Source organism: Oncorhynchus keta, chromosome 37 (assembly GCF_023373465.1).
Source record: "Oncorhynchus keta strain PuntledgeMale-10-30-2019 chromosome 37, Oket_V2, whole genome shotgun sequence".
In the NCBI taxonomy this organism is placed as follows: domain Eukaryota; kingdom Metazoa; phylum Chordata; class Actinopteri; order Salmoniformes; family Salmonidae; genus Oncorhynchus; species Oncorhynchus keta.
In genome coordinates this window covers 17367491-17388159 of record NC_068457.1, presented here as the reverse complement: position 1 = coordinate 17388159, position 20669 = coordinate 17367491, and the positions used below count along the sequence as shown (strand labels likewise).

Genomic DNA, 20669 nt, shown 5'->3' with positions numbered 1-20669 from the left:
GATTCCAACCAAAGTGTCTGTAGTGACGCCTCTAGCACTGAGATGCAGTACCTTAGACCGCTGCGCCACTTGGGAGCGGTGGAGGGTGTACAGAATTAGTTTTGACACACAAGGTCACTAGTTCGAATCCCAGTGTGGTTTCAGTTCACTAACCCAACATACTTAACCAATCACATTCCCAATCTACTGTCATTCTGAGAGACTTGTTATATTATTACTTGACTGAACAGCGTTATATATGTGCAGTAAAAAGACTGATGGCTCCCCCTAGTGGCGCAATGGACTAGGTACAGGGACCACAAGGTCACGTTTTGATCTTGTTGATACCCTGATGTTCAAATCTGTGGTTGTTTTTCTAATTCCATTCATATTTCTTGCTTTAACGTAACCAAACACATTCGTTAGCTGCCCTCTGAATAAGGGCTGGATTAATTCCGTGTAGTGGAAGATCCGCGTTAAAATGTGAAGGTCATTTCCGATTGAGTCGACATATGCAGCGTTTACCGCATTGTTTTACGTCAGGTAGGGAGACGATTCGGCATGCACTGATATTGGTTGAGGGACGAGCGACGCGGAGTGCTGACGCCATCTGACGTCAGACAATGGTGTTTACCGTGAATATTGTCTCCCGAGAACTCAGGAACGTTACCTTTACATTTCAATCGAGCTCTAACATGGATCTTCCGCGATACGGATCTAATTCAGCCCCTAGAAATACACTAATCTGTCCTTAAAACACATTTTCTCTCTTGACCTCCTTGAGTAGATAGAAGTTGCCTGATACAGGGTCTGATATGTCATTCCTGTAGTGGTTAAGGTTAGGATGTGGGTAGTATGGTAATCTGATTATAGATCTGTGGTTAGGGGAAACTTCTGAATTCCTTACAAATTTAAAGTCAGAATTCAATCCAATCAGTTACACCTCCGACCCCCAAAAGGAGCAACGTGTTTTTCAACTAACCAGGCTACTGCGGGTCTGATTTAATCCTGGCTTTTCCTGTAAAACATTCTCTCAAAAGGAACAAATCTGTTTCCTATGCGTTGGCGATCCTGTCCACTAATCCCGATCAGGTAAAGTCCTGGCTGAGCAGAATCATTAGGTACATGTGATTAAATTTGCCTGACACTCTGGCAGGGCCGGTTCCAGGCAGAAATTACATGAGCTGGCACTAAGGGCCTCCGGGATCCCCCCCAAAACGAACTCAGCCGGGTCTCAATTTACTATTGAGAGTAAGAATAGTAGAATATACCAGCTGCAATTTAGAAATGTTGGTGTGCAACAGCAGTTTCTATCTTATGTCAGTCGCTGACAGTCACTCAATTAACCATGTCAGCTAGTCTAGCCAGCTATCTAAACCAAATACTGACAGGGCACATGCAGGGGGGCCCCATTGATTTGTTTGTCATTCTCAGATTATGGAGCGGCAGGGTTGGTCTAGTAACCGAAAGGTTGCAAGTTCGAATCCCTGAGCTGACAAGGTACAAATCTGTCGTTCTACCCACTGTTCCTAGGCCGTCATTGAAAATAAGAATTTGTTCTTAACTGACTTGCCTAGTAAAATAAAGGTAAAATTAAAATATCATATGAACATGACATCCAGCAGATGCTAAATGACAAAAAGCGACTTAGTATCCAGAGCGACTTACAGTAGCTAGTGAATCCATACCTTTTCTTCCCCATAGTCAGATTAACTCGTGGATACCATGTGTGTCTACGTGCCGTTTGAAGGCAGTTATTAACTAGCATTAGTGCGATTGCTAGCTAGAATTAGCACCTGCTAGTACCTTAGACTAGTTAACATTGACAACCTCCAACTGACTTCATACGGGATGCAGAGACATACAAATGGTATCCAGTTCATCCAACTCTGGGGAGGGAGATAAAGGGCTTCATTGGTAAAATACAGAAGGATCCCTTTAAGTACATGTGATTGTTTAATTAAAATGGTCAAAAATAGCTTCTTAGCAAGAGCACTTTCTAAAGCAAACAAACTTTACTAGCACTGTCTGAGTGGAAAACTAAAAGTGTTATTGGGAGAGGTTTGGAACTCTTTATTGGTCTATTAACTCATTTACCACATGGTGATGTCACCATGGAAGGCTGAAACTTCCACCAAAACAGGCTGAAATTCCAAACAGCTACTACACTAAAAGGGCATTTATGTTCACAGTATTATTCCAACCTCATACTGTGGAAATATATAGAACACAGGAAAATCACATTCAAAAAAACATTCTCTCTCCTCCGTAAAGAGGGGGGCCAATAAAATGTTTTGTCGCAAGGTGGGGGGCCCCACAACCAAATCGGGCTTAGGGCCTCAAAGGCTAGAGCCGGCCCTGCACTCTGGGTTGGGAGAGTTTTTCACTTCTGAAACCAGTCAAGGTGAAAACTCTGCCAACATGGCGCAGGTGTGAAGTAAATCAAGAGCACTGGATGGAATTCTACAAAGCATACAATACTGAATCAGTATGTGGTTCCAATATTTATAACAATAATGCATTCACAGCTCACAATTCAAAACATGTGGAGGCATGTCTCCTGACTTCCTTTGTAAATACACAATGTCTTACCAGCCAAAAAACTGCATTTACATGGGTACATAAAGTTTCCTTGTAATGTAATCAGTTTTCCCTTACCAAGACCAACTCCCGAACTCCTAATCATAACATTACAAATCATCATAGTCCCACCCTACACATAAAGCACACTACATAAATATTTTACTATAGAGTTCACAACCACAGCGTTCATTTGATCCTATTGGCTCTGTTCCTGTGTAACTGAACTCAAGATTGTGTGTTCGTTCATGTGTGTAGCTACATTGGAATACACATCTGATTGTCTGAGTAGAGCAACATAATATGATTGGCTGAACATTGAAACGACAAATGGGCAGAAGTGCGTGTGTGTAGAGGGTCTGAGCCCCGGCCTTGACCCCTGCAGCGTGTACAGGCCTTTAAAGCAGGGTAAGGCTACGGTAACACCATCTCTCACACGGAGTGACCAAGTAGTTCAGTTCAGCATTCAGCCAATAAGGATATCAACATTCATGTTCAGTAGCAGCAGCTGTGTCCATCTGATCTGGCATCTCTACTCTCCTGCCTTCTTTCTATCGCTCCTCCGGCACCCGTCCTCCTTTCCTCTCCTCACGACTTCTTTCCTTTCTCCAGGGAGCTATGGATCTTGTTCAGGGTCTTTTTGATGCGCAGGGCTGTGAGGCGAGCCGAGGGGTTCTGGTACCAACACTCCTTCATCAGTTTCACCAGGACACACAGGGTCTAGAGCGAGAGGGGGGGGGGAGAGATAGGGAGACAGAGAAAGAGGAGAGGGTCATTGTAAGTTGATACGCAAGAAGACAGGGTTTGAAACACAGAAACCTGAGAACGGATTACCTTAATGTAGTGTTACCGTTAAGGTCATGGTACCAGTGTGTGTGGTCATTTAACGGTCATGTAGTGGTCATACTCACAGGGTCGGAGAACCAGCGGTTGGGGATGAACGGTCGTTGTTGTTCCACACACACTACCTTCCTCATGTCCTCAAAGCTGGGGTCGTTAGGCACCTGGTCATAGAACGGAGGCTTGTACTCCTCCACAATACCTGATCACAGAGGTAAGAAGACATCTAGTGTTAGGGTCAAGGGTTACAGGGGCTAGGTGAAGGAAAGGGGACGAGGAGAGGAAGCCACTTGACGCCAGAGGTTCCTGAACTATTTAAGGTAATAAAAACATTATTAGTCGTCACCGTTGCTGTAGGTTCTCCTAGCGATCTCCCACAGCACCAGACCGAAGGCCCAGATGTCCACTCTCTTATAGGCATCAAAACAGTCTGTCTGGATGGACTCATCCAACACCTCAGGAGCCATGTAGCGCTTGGTGCCCACCTTGGGGTTGTTTCCTACATCCAGCTGGTTGTCTGACTGGGAGTGGGTTACTGCCAGGCCTGTAGGGAACAGGGGGAGAGGAGAGAAACTGGTCAGTACTGGCACAAAATGGCTACTCTGTGTGACTGTGGGTGCCCTGTTTATTTTTTGTTATATGGCTCTGCATCTATCAATCTCTGACATTTCTTTCACATTGGATTTAAGTACCGACACTAATTAGTAGCATGTAAAGACAGACACTCAGACACACACACACACTACTGACCCAGATCAGCTATACAACAACGTAGCTCCTTGGTCACCAGTATATTCTTGCTCTTCAGGTCTCGATGAGCGATGGCCGGCTTCCCCTCGGTGCCGAAGATCTCCGTGTGCAGGTGCACCAAACCGCACGCCACCGACGTCGCCATCGCTAGGCCCTCCCCCGTCTCCACGGGAACCCTCTGGAGGTAGTCGTAGAGTGAGCCGTTGTCATGGTAATGTGTGATAAGCCAGAGCTGGGTGCTGGAGTTACGAGACGTCATATCTGACGCCATGAAGCCTGGAAGGAAACGGAGAGGTCAAATATCTTAACTAATAACTTATTTTAATATTACCATCGGGTTCTCCCCAGGAATTTTTAACAAGGTGCTGCTGCTGAGTACGGCGGGAGATTTTTTAACATCTAATGGTTTTACAGGCCATTCGGAAAGTATTCAGACCCCTTGACTTTTTCCACATTTTGTTACAGTCTTATTCTAAATTGGATTCTACACACAATACCCAATAATGACAAAGCGAAAACAGGCTAAGACATTTTTGCAAATGTATCAATAAGATAATTATATACATACATATTCAGAACCTTTGCTATGAGACTTGAAATTGAGCTCAGGTGCATCCGGTTTTCATTGATCATCCTTGAGATCTTTCTACAACTTGGGAGACCACCTGTGGTAAATTCAATTAATTCAACATGATTTGGAAAGGCACACACCTGTCTATATAAGGTCCCACAGTTAACAGTGCATGTCAGAGCAAAAACCAAGCCATGAGGTTGAAGGAATTGTCTGTAGAGCTTCAAGACAGGATTGTGTCGAGGCACAGATCTGGGATACCAAAAAAAACTGAAAATAGCTGTGCAGCGACGCTCCCTCTCCAACCTCACTTTTTTTTGTGTGAAAACATTTCTACAAACCTGTTTTTGCTTTGTCATTATGGGGTGTTGTGTGTAGATTGAGGGGGGAAAATGACTTAATCCATTTTAGAATAAGGCTGTAAAGTAACAATGTGGAAAAGGTCAAGGGGTCTGAATACTTTCCGAAGGCACTGTATATGATAAGACCACCCCTCTTACATTCTTTGGGGAGAACGCTGACCATTTTAAATATTACACCATTTCATATCTTAACATTGTTCAATATGCTGTTGTGTGCTTGTGTCCAATACAGCATGGATGTGGGTTAGAGAGAGAGATGGACTCCTACTCACCCAGTATGTTCTCGTGTCTCAGCAGCACTGTGTTGTAGATCTCAGTCTCCCTGAACCATGACCTCTCGTCCCGGGAGGAAAAGATTTTCACAGCCACGTTCTCCCCCTGCCACTGACCCCTCCAGACCTCTCCATAACGCCCCTTCCCTAAAGACGTGTGGAGAGAGACCTCATTCGTTACAAAACCCATGTTTACATTTCTGTTATACAGTGGGGCAAAAAAAGTATTTAGTCAGCCACCAATTGTGCAAGTTCTCCCACTTAAAAAGATGAGGCCTGTATTTATCATAGGTACACTTCAACTATGACAGACAAAATGAGAAAAAAAATCCTACAATGTGATTTTTTTATGAATTTATTTGCAAATTATGGTGGAAAATAAGTATTTGGTCAAAAACTTTTGTTAATCTCAATACTTTTATATACCCTTTGTTGGCAAACATTTTCTGTAAGTCTTCAAAAGGTTTTCACACACTGTTGCTGGTATTTTGGCCCATTCCTCCATGCAGATCTCCTCTAGAGCAGTGATGTTTTGAGGCTGTTGCTGGGCAACACAGACTTTCAACTCCCTCCAAAGATTTTCTATGGGGTTGAGATCTGGAGACTGGCTAGGCACTCCAGGACCTTGAAATGCTTCTTACGAAGCCACTCCTTCGTTGCCCGGGCGGTGTGTTTGGGATCATTGTCATGCTGAAAGACCCAGCAACGTTTTATCTTCAATGCCTTTGCTGATGGAAGGAGGTTTTCACTCAAAATCTCATGATACATGGCCCCATTCATTCTTTCCTTTATACGGATCAGTCGTCCTGGTCCCTTTGCAGAAAAACAGTCCCAAAGCATGATGTTTCCACCCCCATGCTTCACAGTAGGTATGGTGTTCTTTGGATGCAACTCAGCATTCTTTGTCCTCCAAACACGACGAGTTGAGTTTTTACCAAAAAATTATATTTTGGTTTCATCTGACCATATGACATTCTCCCAATCTTCTTCTGGATCATCCAAATGCTCTCTAGCAAACTTCAGACGGGCCTGGACATGTACTGGCTTAAGCAGGGGGACACGTCTGGCACTGCAGGATTTGAGTCCCTGGTGGCGTAGTGTGTTACTGATGGTAGGCTTTGTTACTTTGGTCCCAGCTCTCTGCAGGTCATTCACTAGGTCCCCCCGTGTGGTTCTGGGATTTTTGCTCACCGTTCTTGTGATCATTTTGACCCCACGGGGTGAGCTCTTGCGTGGAGCCCCACAGATCGAGGGAGATTATCAGTGGTCTTGTATGTCTTCCATCTCCTAATAATTGCTCCCACAGTTGATTTCTTCAAACCAAGCTGCTTATCTATTGCAGATTCAGTCTTCCCAGCCTGGTGCCCTTTGACAGCTCTTTGGTCTTGGCCATAGTGGAGTTTGGAGTGTGACTGTTTGAGGTTGTCTTTTATACTGATAACAAGTTCAAACAGATGCCATTAATACAGGTAACGAGTGGAGGACAGAGGAGCCTCTTAAAGAATAAATTACAGGTCTGTGAGAGCCAGAAATCTTGCTTGTTTGTAGGTGACCAAATACTTATTTTCCACCATAATTTGCAAATAAATTCATTCAAAATCCTACAATGTGATTTTCTGGATTTTTTTTTCTAATTTTGTCTGTCATGGTTGAAGTGTACCTATGATGAAATTTACAGGCCTCTCCTTTTTAAGTGGGAGAACTTGCACTGTGACTGACTAAATACTCTTTTTGCCCCACTGTATGCGTTTGTCTGTTGTCTCTCGCTCTCATCCAACACTTCCCACACTGCCCCTACTCGGATGGTATCGCGCCGTCCCAACCTTCGCTCTCTCTCCCCCGCTACTCTCTCCTCTTCCATCCTATCATCTCTTCCCTCTGCTCAAACCTTCTCCAACCTATCGCCTGATTCTGCCTCCTCAACCCTCCTCTCCTCCCTTTCTGCATCCTTTGACTCTATGTCCCCTATCCTCCAGGCCGGCTCGGTCCTCCCTCCCGCTCCGTGGCTCGACGACCCATTGCGAGCTCACAGAACAGGGCTCCAGGCAGCCGAGCGGAAATGGAGGAAAACTCGCCTCCCTGCGGACCTGGCATCCTTTCACTCCCTCCTCTCTACATTTTCCTCCTCTGTCTCTGCTGCTAAAGCCACTTTCTACCACTCTAAATTCCAAGCATCTGCCTCTAACCCTAGGAAGCTCTTTGCCACCTTCTCCTCCCCCCCCCTCCCTCTCTGCAGATGACTTCGTCAACCATTTTGAAAAGAAGGTCGACAACATCCGATCCTCGTTTGCTAAGTCAAACGACACCGCTGGTTCTGCTCACACTGCCCTACCCTGTGCTCTGACCTCTTTCTCCCCTCTCTCTCCAGATGAAATCTCGCGTCTTGTGACGGCCGGCCGCCCAACAACCTGCCCGCTTGACCCTATCCCTTCCTCTCTTCTCCAGACCATTTCCGGAGACCTTCTCTCTTACCTCACCTCGCTCATCAACTCATCCCTGACCGCTGGCTACGTCCCTTCCGTCTTCAAGAGAGCGAGAGTTGCACCCCTTCTGAAAAAACCTACACTCGATCCCTCCGATGTCAACAACTACAGACCAGTATCCCTTCTTTCTTTTCTCTCCAAAACTCTTGAACGTGCCGTCCTTGGCCAGCTCTCCCGCTATCTCTCTCAGAATGACCTTCTTGATCCAAATCAGTCAGGTTTCAAGACTAGTCATTCAACTGAGACTGCTCTTCTCTGTATCACGGGGCGCTCCGCACTGCTAAAGCTAACTCTCTCTCTCTCTGCTCTCATCCTTCTAGACCTATCGGCTGCCTTCGATACTGTGAACCATCAGATCCTCCTCTCCACCCTCTCCGAGTTGGGCATCTCCGGCGCGGCCCACGCTTGGATTGCGTCCTACCTGACAGGTCGCTCCTACCAGGTGGCGTGGCGAGAATCTGTCTCCTCACCACGCGCTCTCACCACTGGTGTCCCCCAGGGCTCTGTTCTAGGCCCTCTCCTATTCTCGCTATACACCAAGTCACTTGGCTCTGTCATAACCTCACATGGTCTCTCCTATCATTGCTATGCAGACGACACACAATTAATCTTCTCCTTTCCCCCTTCTGATGACCAGGTGGCGAATCGCATCTCTGCATGTCTGGCAGACATATCAGTGTGGATGACGGATCACCACCTCAAGCTGAACCTCGGCAAGACGGAGCTGCTCTTCCTCCCGGGGAAGGACTGCCCGTTCCATGATCTCGCCATCACGGTTGACAACTCCATTGTGTCCTCCTCCCAGAGCGCTAAGAACCTTGGCGTGATCCTGGACAACACCCTGTCGTTCTCAACTAACATCAAGGCGGTGGCCCGTTCCTGTAGGTTCATGCTCTACAACATCCGCAGAGTACGACCCTGCCTCACACAGGAAGCGGCGCAGGTCCTAATCCAGGCACTTGTCATCTCCCGTCTGGATTACTGCAACTCGCTGTTGGCTGGGCTCCCTGCCTGTGCCATTAAACCCCTACAACTCATCCAGAACGCCGCAGCCCGTCTGGTGTTCAACCTTCCCAAGTTCTCTCACGTCACCCCGCTCCTCCGCTCTCTCCACTGGCTTCCAGTTGAAGCTCGCATCCGCTACAAGACCATGGTGCTTGCCTACGGAGCTGTGAGGGAACGGCACCTCAGTACCTCCAGGCTCTGATCAGGCCCTACACCCAAACAAGGGCACTGCGTTCATCCACCTCTGGCCTGCTCGCCTCCCTACCACTGAGGAAGTACAGTTCCCGCTCAGCCCAGTCAAAACTGTTCGCTGCTCTGGCCCCCCAATGGTGGAACAAACTCCCTCACGACGCCAGGACAGCGGAGTCAATCACCACCTTCCGGAGACACCTGAAACCCCACCTCTTTAAGGAATACCTAGGATAGGATAAGTAATCCTTCTCACCCCCCCCAAAAAAAAGATTTAGATGCACTATTGTAAAGTGGCTGTTCCACTGGATGTCATAAGGTGAATGCACCAATTTGTAAGTCGCTCTGGATAAGAGCGTCTGCTAAATGACTTAAATGTAAGTGTTGTATGTGTTGTGATTCTATGTACCTACACACGCCATTAGGCTGATCTAATTGTTGCGTTTCTACATACCTACACACTTCATCAGGTTGATCTAATTGTTGCGTTTCTACGTACCTACACACTCCATCAGGCTGATCTGTCTGGCCACAGTTCTCTGGACCAGGAAGGGCAGGCCTGAACCACTGCCTGATGTACAGGAGTGGTCCAACAGCTCCTAGAGAGAGAAGTGGGGGAGAGACAGAGGTCATCAGGGTCATCTCTATAAAATACACGCAAACAAACAAACTCATCAAGTCTTTTCTTCTTACAGCCAGAGTGCTGTCCGCAACATTAGAGGTGATGAGTCTGTCAATCGCATCCTGTTCTGGGTCAAACTCCTGTAGTCGCTGTAGCCTGCCGTGGTGCAGCCTCCTGCAGCCCAACACAGATAGGACTGACAGGAGGGTAAGGATCACTACTGGACCCAATACAAACAGGGCCAGAGTCTCCACACGATACCTCACAGGCTCTTCTTCTGGAGCTGGAGGGAGAGAAAGGCAGAAGAGGGAGAGAGAAAATGTTACATCACTATAACTGGACCCAGCATGCCATGAAACAAGCCTAAGTCTTTGCATTTTCTTAAACGTAGTTTAAAGGGTGCAGTTCCCGCCTGTAGCGAGGAGGGGCAGTAGTGAGCTGGCGGTGGCGTTGCGGTTGCACATGAAGCTGGAGCAGCAGAGCAAGGCATGGCTGAGGGAGGAGGCCGTAGAACAGATCAAACGGGTCTTCTCTGATCCCTGCAGGCAGCCCCGAGTTACTACGGCCCCATGGCTACTGACCGCCACCGACGAGTAGCACTGAGAGCCCTCGCACTGGGGGGAGTTGAGGCAGCCGCTGCCCTCACACACGCACAGCAACTGGCCATCTAATAGAGAGAGAGAAGAAGGGGAGAGAGTTAACACACATGCAAAGCAAATGTCCATATGAGAGAGAGAGCGGTAGATATACTTTACCTTCGGCTAATGTCTGCAGGGTCTGTAGCAGCAGGAACAGAAAGACACAACGACCCATTTGGTTCACTGCACTGTAGGGGAGAGGGAGACGGTCAGCTCTCAGAACTGGTCACAGTCATTTCATTTCCTCTCTTTAAGGGACACAATGGCTTTTGTCTCAATTGATCATCCCTCTGCAGCGTGTGAGTGAATTAAACTGGGCTGCAACTCACAATGTTGACAGGGAAAAATACATAGTCACACTATGTTGTTGTCTTAGGGATCTTTTTATGTAGTGTTGTAGTGTCTCTTGTCGTGATGTGTGTTTGGTCCTATATTTTTATTCCCAGCCCCTGTCCCCGCTGTCTTTTGGTAGGCCGTCATTGTAAATAGTCATTTGTTCTTAACGGACTTGCCTACTTAAATAAAGGTTAAATAAAACATTTAAAAATAAACAAATAGCAGAATATAAGATCCACATTAGACCATGGATTGGGTCCATTTAATTTCTATTTAGAGAGGAATTGAAACTGAATTGCTATTCACTCTCTGAATAGACTGAATTGCATTGGAACTGACCCAAGCCCTGGTTAGATATGGGCTTACTACTAGCAGGTCTTACTTGTAGTGGTCCAGTTGGGATGCTCTGCTGTGCCTTAGGGCTCAGACATAGCCAGTCTGGCCTCTACAAATCTCCTGGAGGGGACAGGAGGGAAGCCAAACAGTAGCAGGATTCAGTTAGACACATTCTCATATCAGGTAGCCATCATACACGTATTACTGCTTATTTTATAGCCGGGTTTCTCAACTGCACAACACATTAATGATGTGATGTACATCAGTCTAGGAAGTACAAAACCAACACTGTGGTAAAGTTACTGGTTTGACTCTTTCAGTCACCATAAAACACGCATAGCTAGTTAGACAGCGTTCGCTACCGAGCGAAAATGTTCTAGATATCTAATTGGCTGGACATGATTTGTCATGCACTGGAAGGTTTAGTGGAAGCTAACTGGCTAGCAGCCAGTCTCCACACATCTGTTCTCCTCGGCCATCTAGCTAGCTACTGTTCGATAACTCAGGCTAGCTAGTTACGGCATGACACAAATCATGTCCAGCCAACTAGATATCTCGAACATTTTCGCTAGCATTGTTGATTACTCCGGCATTGTTGAATACTCCTGATTGGCTTGAAGAGCATTCTAGAGTGTGCATTATGTAAGGGATAATCAACGAGTTCTGTGGAAAATAATGAACGACGTGGGAGGTGTGTTCCACGACTCGCTAGAGGAGTGAACTAAAATTCCACAGAGTTGCATAATTTTTTTAGAGAACGCATAGAGCCCCGAGTGATCCTTTTCATACCATGACTATAATTTAACACATTTGCTGCTATGAATGTGTTTAACATATAGTAGCTAGCTAGTTTACTAGAGTAGCTAGAGTAGTTGACTTGGTAACCAAAAAGACTTGCTAGTTCAGCTAACCAAACCATCAGTCCTAGCTTGCTATTATGAAAATTTAATTCAGCAACGAAAATAATGTTTTCAATTAACCTTTTGCTTTCAAAAGCAGCTCGAACATCTAAGAATGAACTTAGCCATTGAATTCTACTGTGCCGATATACTGTGCATTATTTAAAGCAATAAGGCCCGAGGGGGTGTGGTATATGTCCAATATACCACGTCTAATGGCTGTTCTTATCACGACGCAACGCAGTGCCTGGATACAGGCCTTAGCCTCTGTATATTGATTATATACCACAAACTCCCAAGGTGCCTTATTGCTATTATAAACTGGTCAACGTAATTAGAGCAGTAAAAATAATTTGTCATACCCGTGGTATCCAGTCTGATATACCACGGTTGTCAGCCAATCAGTGTTCAGGGCTCAAACCACCCAGTTTATAATGGACATTATATCCTGGGTGGTCAAGCCCTGAATGCTGATTAGCTGACAGTGGATGTCAGAGCAAAAACCATGCCATGCGAACGAAGGAATTGTCCGTAGAGCTCCGAGACAGGATTGTGTCGAGGCACAGGTCTGGGGAAGGGTACAAAAAAAATCTCTGCAACATTGAAGGTTCCGAAGAACACAGTGGTCTCCATCATTCTTAAATGGAAGAAGTTTGGAACCACCAAGACTCTTCCTAGAGCTGGCCGCCCAGCCAAGCTGAGAAATCGGGGGAGAAGGGACGGCGAGGTGACCAAGAATCAGATGTTGACTCTGACAGAGCTCTAGTGTTTCTCTGTGGAGATGGGAGAACCTTCCAGTAGGACAATCATCTCTGCAGCACTTCCCCAATCAGGCCTTTATACTAGAGTAGCCAGATGGAAGCCACTCCTCAGTAAAAGGCACATGACAGCCCACTTGGAGTTTGCCAAAAGGCACCTAAAGGACTCTCAGACCATGGGAAACAAGATTCTCTGGTCTGATGAAACCAAACTCGAACTCTTTGGCCCGAATGCGAAGCGTCACATCTGGAGGAAATCTGGCACCATCCCTACGGTGAAGCTTGGTGGTGGCAGCATCATGCTGTGGGGATGTTATTCAGCAGATCGAGGGAAAGATGAACGTAGCAAAGTACAGAGATACTTAATGAAAACCTGCTTCAGAGTGCAGGACCTCAGACTGGGGAAAAGGTTCACCTTTCAACAGGACAACGACCCTAAGTACACATCCAAGACAACGCAGGAGTGGCTTCGGGACAAGTCTCTGAATATCTTTGAGTGGCACGGAATTGAACATCTCTGGAGAGACCTGAAAATGTCTGAGGCGATGCTCCCCATCCAACCTGACAGTGCTTGAGAGGATCCGCAGAGAAGAATGGGAGAAACTCCCCAAATACAGGTGTGCCAAGCTTGTAGAGTCATGGTGCTTCAACAAAGTACTGAGTAAAGTAAAGGGTCTGAATACCTATGTAAAATGTGATATTTCAGTTTGTATTCTCTACACATTTGCAAAAAATCTTTTTTTTCCCTTTGGCTTTGTCATTATGGGGTATTCTGTGTAGAATTGGGGGCGGGGTACAATTTAATCAATTTTAGAATAAGGCTGTAACGTAATAAGATTTGGGAAAAGTCAAGGGGTCTACACTATCTGAATGCACTGTATTATTGTATCAAAACTTCTAGTTAGCGAACGTTTACTTGCTGTTTTATTACAATTCACTATAAGCTATTGGCAATTTCGCTACGCTAACGTTGAACCATCTAAACGTTACTTGTTCTAGCTCAGCTTCGTTAGCATGCCCTTAGCTGGCTAGTAGCAGCTAGCTCCCAAAAGCTTGCGAAATGGTGCTTACCTGGGCTTAATTAACTGATTTGGGTAGGGATAATCCAAATTAGCGTGCTAGTTAGTTCAGTTGCTTTTACTATAAAAAGGCTGAACGAACCGACCACCACCCACAGGCTTCTTGTTGGGTCGTGCAGTTCTTGCGCAACAACATGACGTCACAACGTTCCCGTTATAATGCATTGTGGGTACCCCAGTCCTCAAACCATTTTGGGGTTCTCCCCATTACAAAGTTATTTTTATTTAGGTGTTTTTGTACACACATCTCATGTAATTCATTGAAGCATTTACAATGAGTGTCTGATGTAGCTCAACTCTGCAGGGGGCAGACAGCCAGGTAGCTAGACAGATCAAAGCAAGTTCACTTATTTAATATATTTATAACTCATTGCCTTGCACTCATTCTTTATCAGTTTTCTTGGTCCCTTGACCCCTCCATCCCCTTCTGTGTTTACAGAATGCAGAGATGAAACACTGGATAGGTGGAGAAGCAGTAGGGCTTAACCTTCCATTTGCCTAGAATGCTCGATGGACCTTCGCCTTAATGCTTAGATCCAACCTACTTGGATGAGAGTGGAAAATGGCCAGTCACACCTATCATAAACTCTGGGATGAAGTTCCCCTAGGTACAGATCTAGGATCAGCGTCCCCTCCCCGATCATAATCATTAGTTGAAATAATGTCAAAGTGACCCAAGTACAAACTGTACTGAGACATGAGATCACTGCAGTTGCAGACTTCTCACAGTCTTACGCAACATTGATTTAACTGCTGTGTTGAAACTTCTGATTTAAAAAAATAGTTATCGGAACATCCTTATGGCTTTAGTATTTTTCCACTGAGTATGACGTGTCTCTTGTACAAGTACTGCTTAACTGAGATGTGTGTATATGAGTCAGGGGTCTGAGCCTCATAAAGTGTATCATATCGGAACGGGGATCGTTTCAGAATGAGGGGTACTGTTGTTCTGCTGGTGTTGTTGTTCTGTCTGTCTGGAACATGGACTCAGGAGGAGAGTGTTCTGTCTGTCTGGAACATGGACTCAGGAGGAGGATGTTCTGTCTGTCTGGGACATGGACTCAGGAGGAGAGAGGAGGGTGTTCTGTCTGTCTGGGACATGGACTCAGGAGGAGGATGTTCTGTCTGTCTGGAACATGGACTCAGGAGGAGGATGTTCTGTCTGTCTGGGACATGGACTCAGGAGGAGGATGTTCTGTCTGTCTGGGACATGGACTCAGGAGGAGGATGTTCTGTCTGTCTGGGACATGGACTCAGGAGGAGGATGTTCTGTCTGTCTGGGACATGGACTCAGGAGGAGGGTGTTCTGTCTGTCTGGGACATGGACTCAGTAGGAGGGTGTTCTGTCTGTCTGGGACATGGACTCAGGAGGAGGGTGTTCTGTCTGTCTGGGACATGGACTCAGTAGGAAGATGTTCTGTCTGTCTGGGACATGGACTCAGGAGGAGAGTGGAGGGGTCCGAGAGAGTGACATCACTCAACAGGGACACAGTGCAGGGAGAGAGAGCAGGGTGAGAGAGGTTCAGATGGAGAGCCAAATGACTGACGTTTCAGAGAAAACCAACAAACAGACGACCACCTCGCCTGACATCTGGACTGAGATGAAGGAGCTGAGAGACATGGTGCACAACCTGGGAACCACTGTGGTGGAGCAGAGCGAGAAGCTGAGGAACATGGAGGTCAGAGCGACAGCCAGTGAGGCTGAGGCAAAGGAGCAGAGAAACACAGTGACCGATCTTAGGGTGGCGCTGATGCTCACCAAGAATAAAGTGGAGGAAGTGGAGAAAGAGAACGCAGGTCATTTAAACTTATTATTTATTGCTTTACAGTCAACTGAAGTTACCTTTGATTGTCAGCGAAAGTGGAAATAATGAACATTTAACATTCTGGATGGACGTTTCTTTCAGTTTAGTTTGTAAGGCACTTACGTACTTAGGCCTTATTACGCCAAGAGGCACATGAGGCCTCAACAATGTCCCGCCATATTTCCTGTCCTGGGATTTTTTTTATTTTTCAGACCCCTCTTTCCACAATCAGAACAAAGGTCAACATGAACTGTTTTTCATATTTCTTCTATCATTCTAGACCTGACCGCTGCATTGAGTGGCAGTAAGAGCCAGGTGGAGGAGCTGCAGACAAAGAATGCAGGTCATTCTCTATATTGCTTATCTGAATGATGATGCTTATTACTCACCTGTTTTACATAAACTTGAATAGCTTATGTTTCCATAAATTTAGCCCAAGCTGCTGAACTATCAGACATGGGGGACAGAGTGACAGCCAGTGAGGCTGAGAATGCAGGTAATAAGTAAGAGTGATTTACTGGTTGTTAAAAAGGGACAGTTCACTTAAATGACAGAAATACTTGAATATTCCTTTACCTTGTAATAATTCTATGGAATATGTGGTATCTTGCAGGTATGTTTACATAATGTATATTATACATGCTACTGTACTTAACCGTACTGTTCATAGGAAGTGCATTTTACATAAGAGTAGTCCTGACTTTGTAATGATTGTTCAGCCCTGGAGACCAGACTGAGTGCTAGTGAGAGCCAGGTGGAGGAGCTGAAGAGAGCAACTGCAGGTAAAACAGAGGATTGCCTTGACATCTGCGTCAAACATACACACGTCTCGCAAAACATTAGCTTGTGTCTCTGAGAGCCACAGTTAAGTCTTGGATCTTAGGAGGGTGATGTCACAGTTCAGTTTAAACTCTACAACACACACACAATTGAAAATGTAGCAGTTGATTTGCCTGCTCTGTTCAGTTTTGAATCTATCCAAACACCACAAAGCTTCTCTACTGTCTCTCCCAGTTTGGCTGTATTCAGCTCCCCCCTACTCCCAAAAATGTCACATCTGCCACAGTAGAAGAGTTCTATCATATGGTGACATCACTCTCCTTGAGATCTCACTTAAAGCTCTTGCTTCAACATTTAGCATTGTGCTGTTTTCACTCTGCAACACGGATACATACATACATACATGTTTTTTTTATTTTATTTTTATATGTCACATTTATTTAACCAGGTAGGCTAGTTCAGAACAAGTTCTCATTTGTAATTGCGACCTGGCCAAGATGAAGCAAAGCAGTTCAATACATACAACAACACAGAGTTATAAATGGAATAAACAAACATACAATCAATAATACAGTAGAAAGATCTATATACACCATGTGCAAATGAGGTAGGATAAGAGAGGTAAGGCAATAAGTAGGCCATGGTGGCGAAGTAATTACAATATAGCAATTAAACACTGGAATGGTAGGATGTGCAGAAGATGAATGCGCAAGTAGATATACTGGGATGCAAAGGAGCAAACTAAATAAATACAGTATGGGGATGAGGTAGATTGGATGGGCTATTTACAGATGAGCTATGTACAGGTGCAGTGATCTGTGAGCTGCTCTGACAGCTGGTGCTTAAAGCTAGTGAGGGAGGTAAGAGTCTCCAGCTTCAGAGATTTTTGCAGCTTGTTCCAGTCATTGGCAGCAGAGAACTGGAAGGAGAGGCGGCCAATGGAAGAATTTGCTTTGGGGGTGACCAGTGAGATATACTTGCTGGAGCCCGTGCTACGTGCTAGATAAGGGGGGACCTTACCCAGCAGAGACTTGTAGATGACCTGGACCCAGTGGGTTTGGCGACGAGTATGAAGCGAGGGTCAGACAACGAGAGCATACAGGTCGCAGTGGTGGGTAGTATATGGGGCTTTGGTGACCAAACGGATGGCACTGTGATAGACTGCATCCAGTTCGTTGAGTAGAGTGTTGGAGGCTATTTTGTAAATGACATCGCCGAAATTGAGGATCGGTAGGATGGTCAGTTTTTCGAGGATATGTTTGGCAGCATGAGTGAAGGATGCTTTGTTGTGAAATAGGAAGCCGATTCTAGATTTAATTTTGGATTGGAGATGCTTAATATGAGTCTGGAAGGAGAGTTTGCAGTCTAACCAGATACCTAGGTATTTGTAGTTGTCCACATATTCTAAGTCAGAACCGTTCAGAGTAGTGATGCTGGACGGGCGGGTAGGTGCGGGCAGCGATCGGTTGAAGAGCATGCATGTAGTTTTACTTGCATTTAAGAGCAGTTGGAGGCCACGGAAGGAGAGTTGTATGGCATTGAAGCTCATCTGGAGGATAGTTAACACAGTGTCCAAAGAAGGGCCAGATGTATACAGAATGGTGTCATCTTCTTAGAGGTAGATAAAAGAATCACCAGCAGCTAGAGCGACATCATTGGTGAATACAGAGAAGAGAGTCGGCCCGAGAATTGAACCCTGTGGCACCCCCATAGAGACTGCCAGAGGTCCGGACAACAGGCCCTCCGATTTGGCATACTGAACTCTATTGGAGAAGTAGTTGGTGAACCAAGCGAGGCAATCATTTGAGAAACCAAGGCTGTTGAGTCTGCCAATGAGAATGTTGTGATTGACAGAGTCGAAAGCCTTAGCCAGGTCGATGAATACGGCTGCACAGTAATGTCTCTTATCAATGGTGGTTATGATATCGTTTAGGACCTTGAGCGTGGCTGAGGTGCACCCATGACCAGCTCTGGAACCAGATTGCATAGCAGAGAAGGTACGGTGGGATTCGAAATGGTCGGTAATCTGTTTGTGAACTTGGCTTTCAAAGACCTTAGAAAGGCAGGGTAGAATAGATATAGGTCTGTAGCAGTTTGGGTCTAGAGTGTCTCCCCCTTTGAAGAGGAGGATGACCGCGGCAGCTTTCCAATCTATGGGAATCTCAGACGATACGAAAGAGAGGTTGAACAGGCTAGTAATAGGGTTTGCAAAAATATCGTCAGATAATTTTAGAAAGAGAGGGTCCAGATTGTCTAGCCCAGCTGATTTGTAGAGGACCAGATTTTGCAGCTCTTTCAGAACATCAGCTATCTGGATTTTGGTTATTAACAACGTTTAATCTTTTGCCAGAGGGTGTAATGCAGTTTTCACTGTGCACTTGAGAATACTAGAAGTACAGTCTGTTATTCAATCTGTATGTTATCTTTCCTGTGTTCGCAGACAGGCCAAAGGTGGCCTTCTCTGCTGGTTTGACTGATTCAGGAACTGTTGGACCCTTTGCTGCTGAAACCACACTGGTATACACCAAAATCTTCTCAAACATTGGCAAGGCCTACAACCCAGCTACAGGTAGTCTACTTTCACTGATCTCTGGCCTGATTTCAAACCAACTCTTTGTCCCTTTTTGAATGCTCCTTGCAAATGTGATATGTATTTGTCGCTCTTTAGTCATGCGTGGTCATCCTTCCAAACCCTCCTTCATAGGCCTGGGCATCTGAGGCCAGTCGCTCTTATGGCCGTTAGGCTAGGAGGTTAAGTAGCCTGGTACTTACTGTAGCTACAAAGTTAACTTTTCTTGTTTAGCTATCAGGTGCCAATGGCATTCTGTTGATTTGTGTTGATTCCTCTTTACTCTCCACTGATACAGGTGTCTTCACAGCACCAGTGAGGGGACTCTACTACATTAGCTTCACTGCCATGAGTGTCCAGACCTCGTTTTACTTTTATGCATGCATGTATAAGAATGGACAGAAAATCCTGTATAGTCAGGGATATAATGCTGGCGGTTATGAGACACTGTCTAATGGAGTCAGTCTAGAGCTGGAGGAGGGAGACGTGGTGTACATGCGCATCCCTGCAAGCAACCGGCTCTATGATAACTCAAATAATCACAACATCTTCAGTGGCTTCCTGCTCTTCACAGTGTGAGAACATCATGGATGCTGTAATAGTCTCTAGTAAAGTGTATGTATGTCAGGGCCTGTTGGAACCAAAATGACTCCCGTATTAATAAATCCATCATTAAAAGCAGAACTTTGTATTATTTATGTTTTACAGTCTGTATGACATCCTGATGAATGTGTTAATGTGTTCAACATGACAGTAGCTCAGTGTTTCTGATTGGTGGGAAGAAGGTTTGGGATGGATGATTAGGTTATATTATATAGTCTGTCCACAACAAGGCCCAAATGTACCTATCATTAGCACCAAGTAAAACTCAAATTCTAATTTACGCTTTACCTCAATACCATACTCCTTATAGTTTTTTAACCTTTTAATTAGACCTTAAACCTGTTTATTTTCATCTGGGGGGGAAAAACAAGTACAACTCTGCCCCCTTAGAAGCCAAATGAAATCACCCATATAACTAAATCGTTTACCGGCAATGTTACTATCCATCTGGTAGTGTTGGTATCTGACTGACTGTGTATCAGTATGGATCCAAGGACATACAGTAGGGAGTTCTAGAGGGAAATAGTCTTCTTGGTAGTGGCCTAGAGTTAGATGAACTACAGCGCCCTCCGGTATCTGGACAGATATCAACTTATTTGTTGTTGCTTTACTATGAAGCATTTTCATTGGCTAAATAATCAAGGTCAAATAAAGCTAGGTCTTTGGACACCGATGCCTTGATTAGCTTTTATCACACCGCTTTTCAATATTTGTTTTACCTCCGTCTCCTCTTCAGCAATTTAATGCATGCATGTCTTCGCTATAATAATATAGAATATTACATTTAGCAGATGTTTTTATCCAAAGCAACTTACAATAGTGCATGGATACATTGTCTTATGGGTGGCCCCAGCGGGAACCAACCCACAATCGTGACATTGTAAGGGCCTTTGCTCTACCAGCTGAGACACAGAGGACCAACATAAGAAATAAAAGGTGACATTCTGTACTTTAGCCTAATTTAAATAAGTTTGGAGGGCACAGTAGATATATTCTCTGTACACTGCTCTGGGTTTGGCTCTGTGTCCATGCCCCTTCAGGTCCTATCATCTTAGCACCCTCTCTGTTATCTGGACCAATGTTTTCAACCTGAAATCTGATGACCTTGGCGACTGGCAAATGACAGACAATAACAACAAGCAGTCTCGTAGCCTCATTGATCGAAATGACCTGCTTTCAAAAATGATTTTGGATAGGGGGTGGTATTTTAACG

At 45.3% G+C, this 20669-nt stretch overlaps 2 protein-coding genes across 2 annotated transcripts; one reads left to right on the top strand and one right to left on the bottom strand.

Moving 5' to 3' along the window:
* Nucleotides 1-2470: 2470 nt before the first annotated feature.
* Nucleotides 2471-13856, bottom strand: LOC118376911 (activin receptor type-1). Its single transcript, XM_035763723.2, has 11 exons — nucleotides 13692-13856; nucleotides 11010-11083; nucleotides 10409-10479; nucleotides 10066-10320; nucleotides 9725-9936; nucleotides 9531-9630; nucleotides 5355-5501; nucleotides 4150-4425; nucleotides 3746-3943; nucleotides 3471-3601; nucleotides 2471-3279 (listed from the first exon to the last, which is right to left on the bottom strand). The coding sequence occupies exons 3-11, from the start codon at nucleotides 10464-10466 to the stop codon at nucleotides 3148-3150; spliced, it is 1509 nt and encodes a 502-aa protein (XP_035619616.1). The 5' UTR covers nucleotides 10467-10479; nucleotides 11010-11083; nucleotides 13692-13856; the 3' UTR covers nucleotides 2471-3147.
* Nucleotides 13857-14951: 1095 nt separating this feature from the next.
* On the top strand, nucleotides 14952-19526 carry LOC118376914 (uncharacterized). The gene is made up of 6 exons (XM_035763725.2): nucleotides 14952-15496; nucleotides 15785-15847; nucleotides 15938-16000; nucleotides 16224-16286; nucleotides 18725-18853; nucleotides 19152-19526. The coding sequence occupies exons 1-6, from the start codon at nucleotides 15058-15060 to the stop codon at nucleotides 19430-19432; spliced, it is 1038 nt and encodes a 345-aa protein (XP_035619618.2). The 5' UTR covers nucleotides 14952-15057; the 3' UTR covers nucleotides 19433-19526.
* Nucleotides 19527-20669: the final 1143 nt, after the last annotated feature.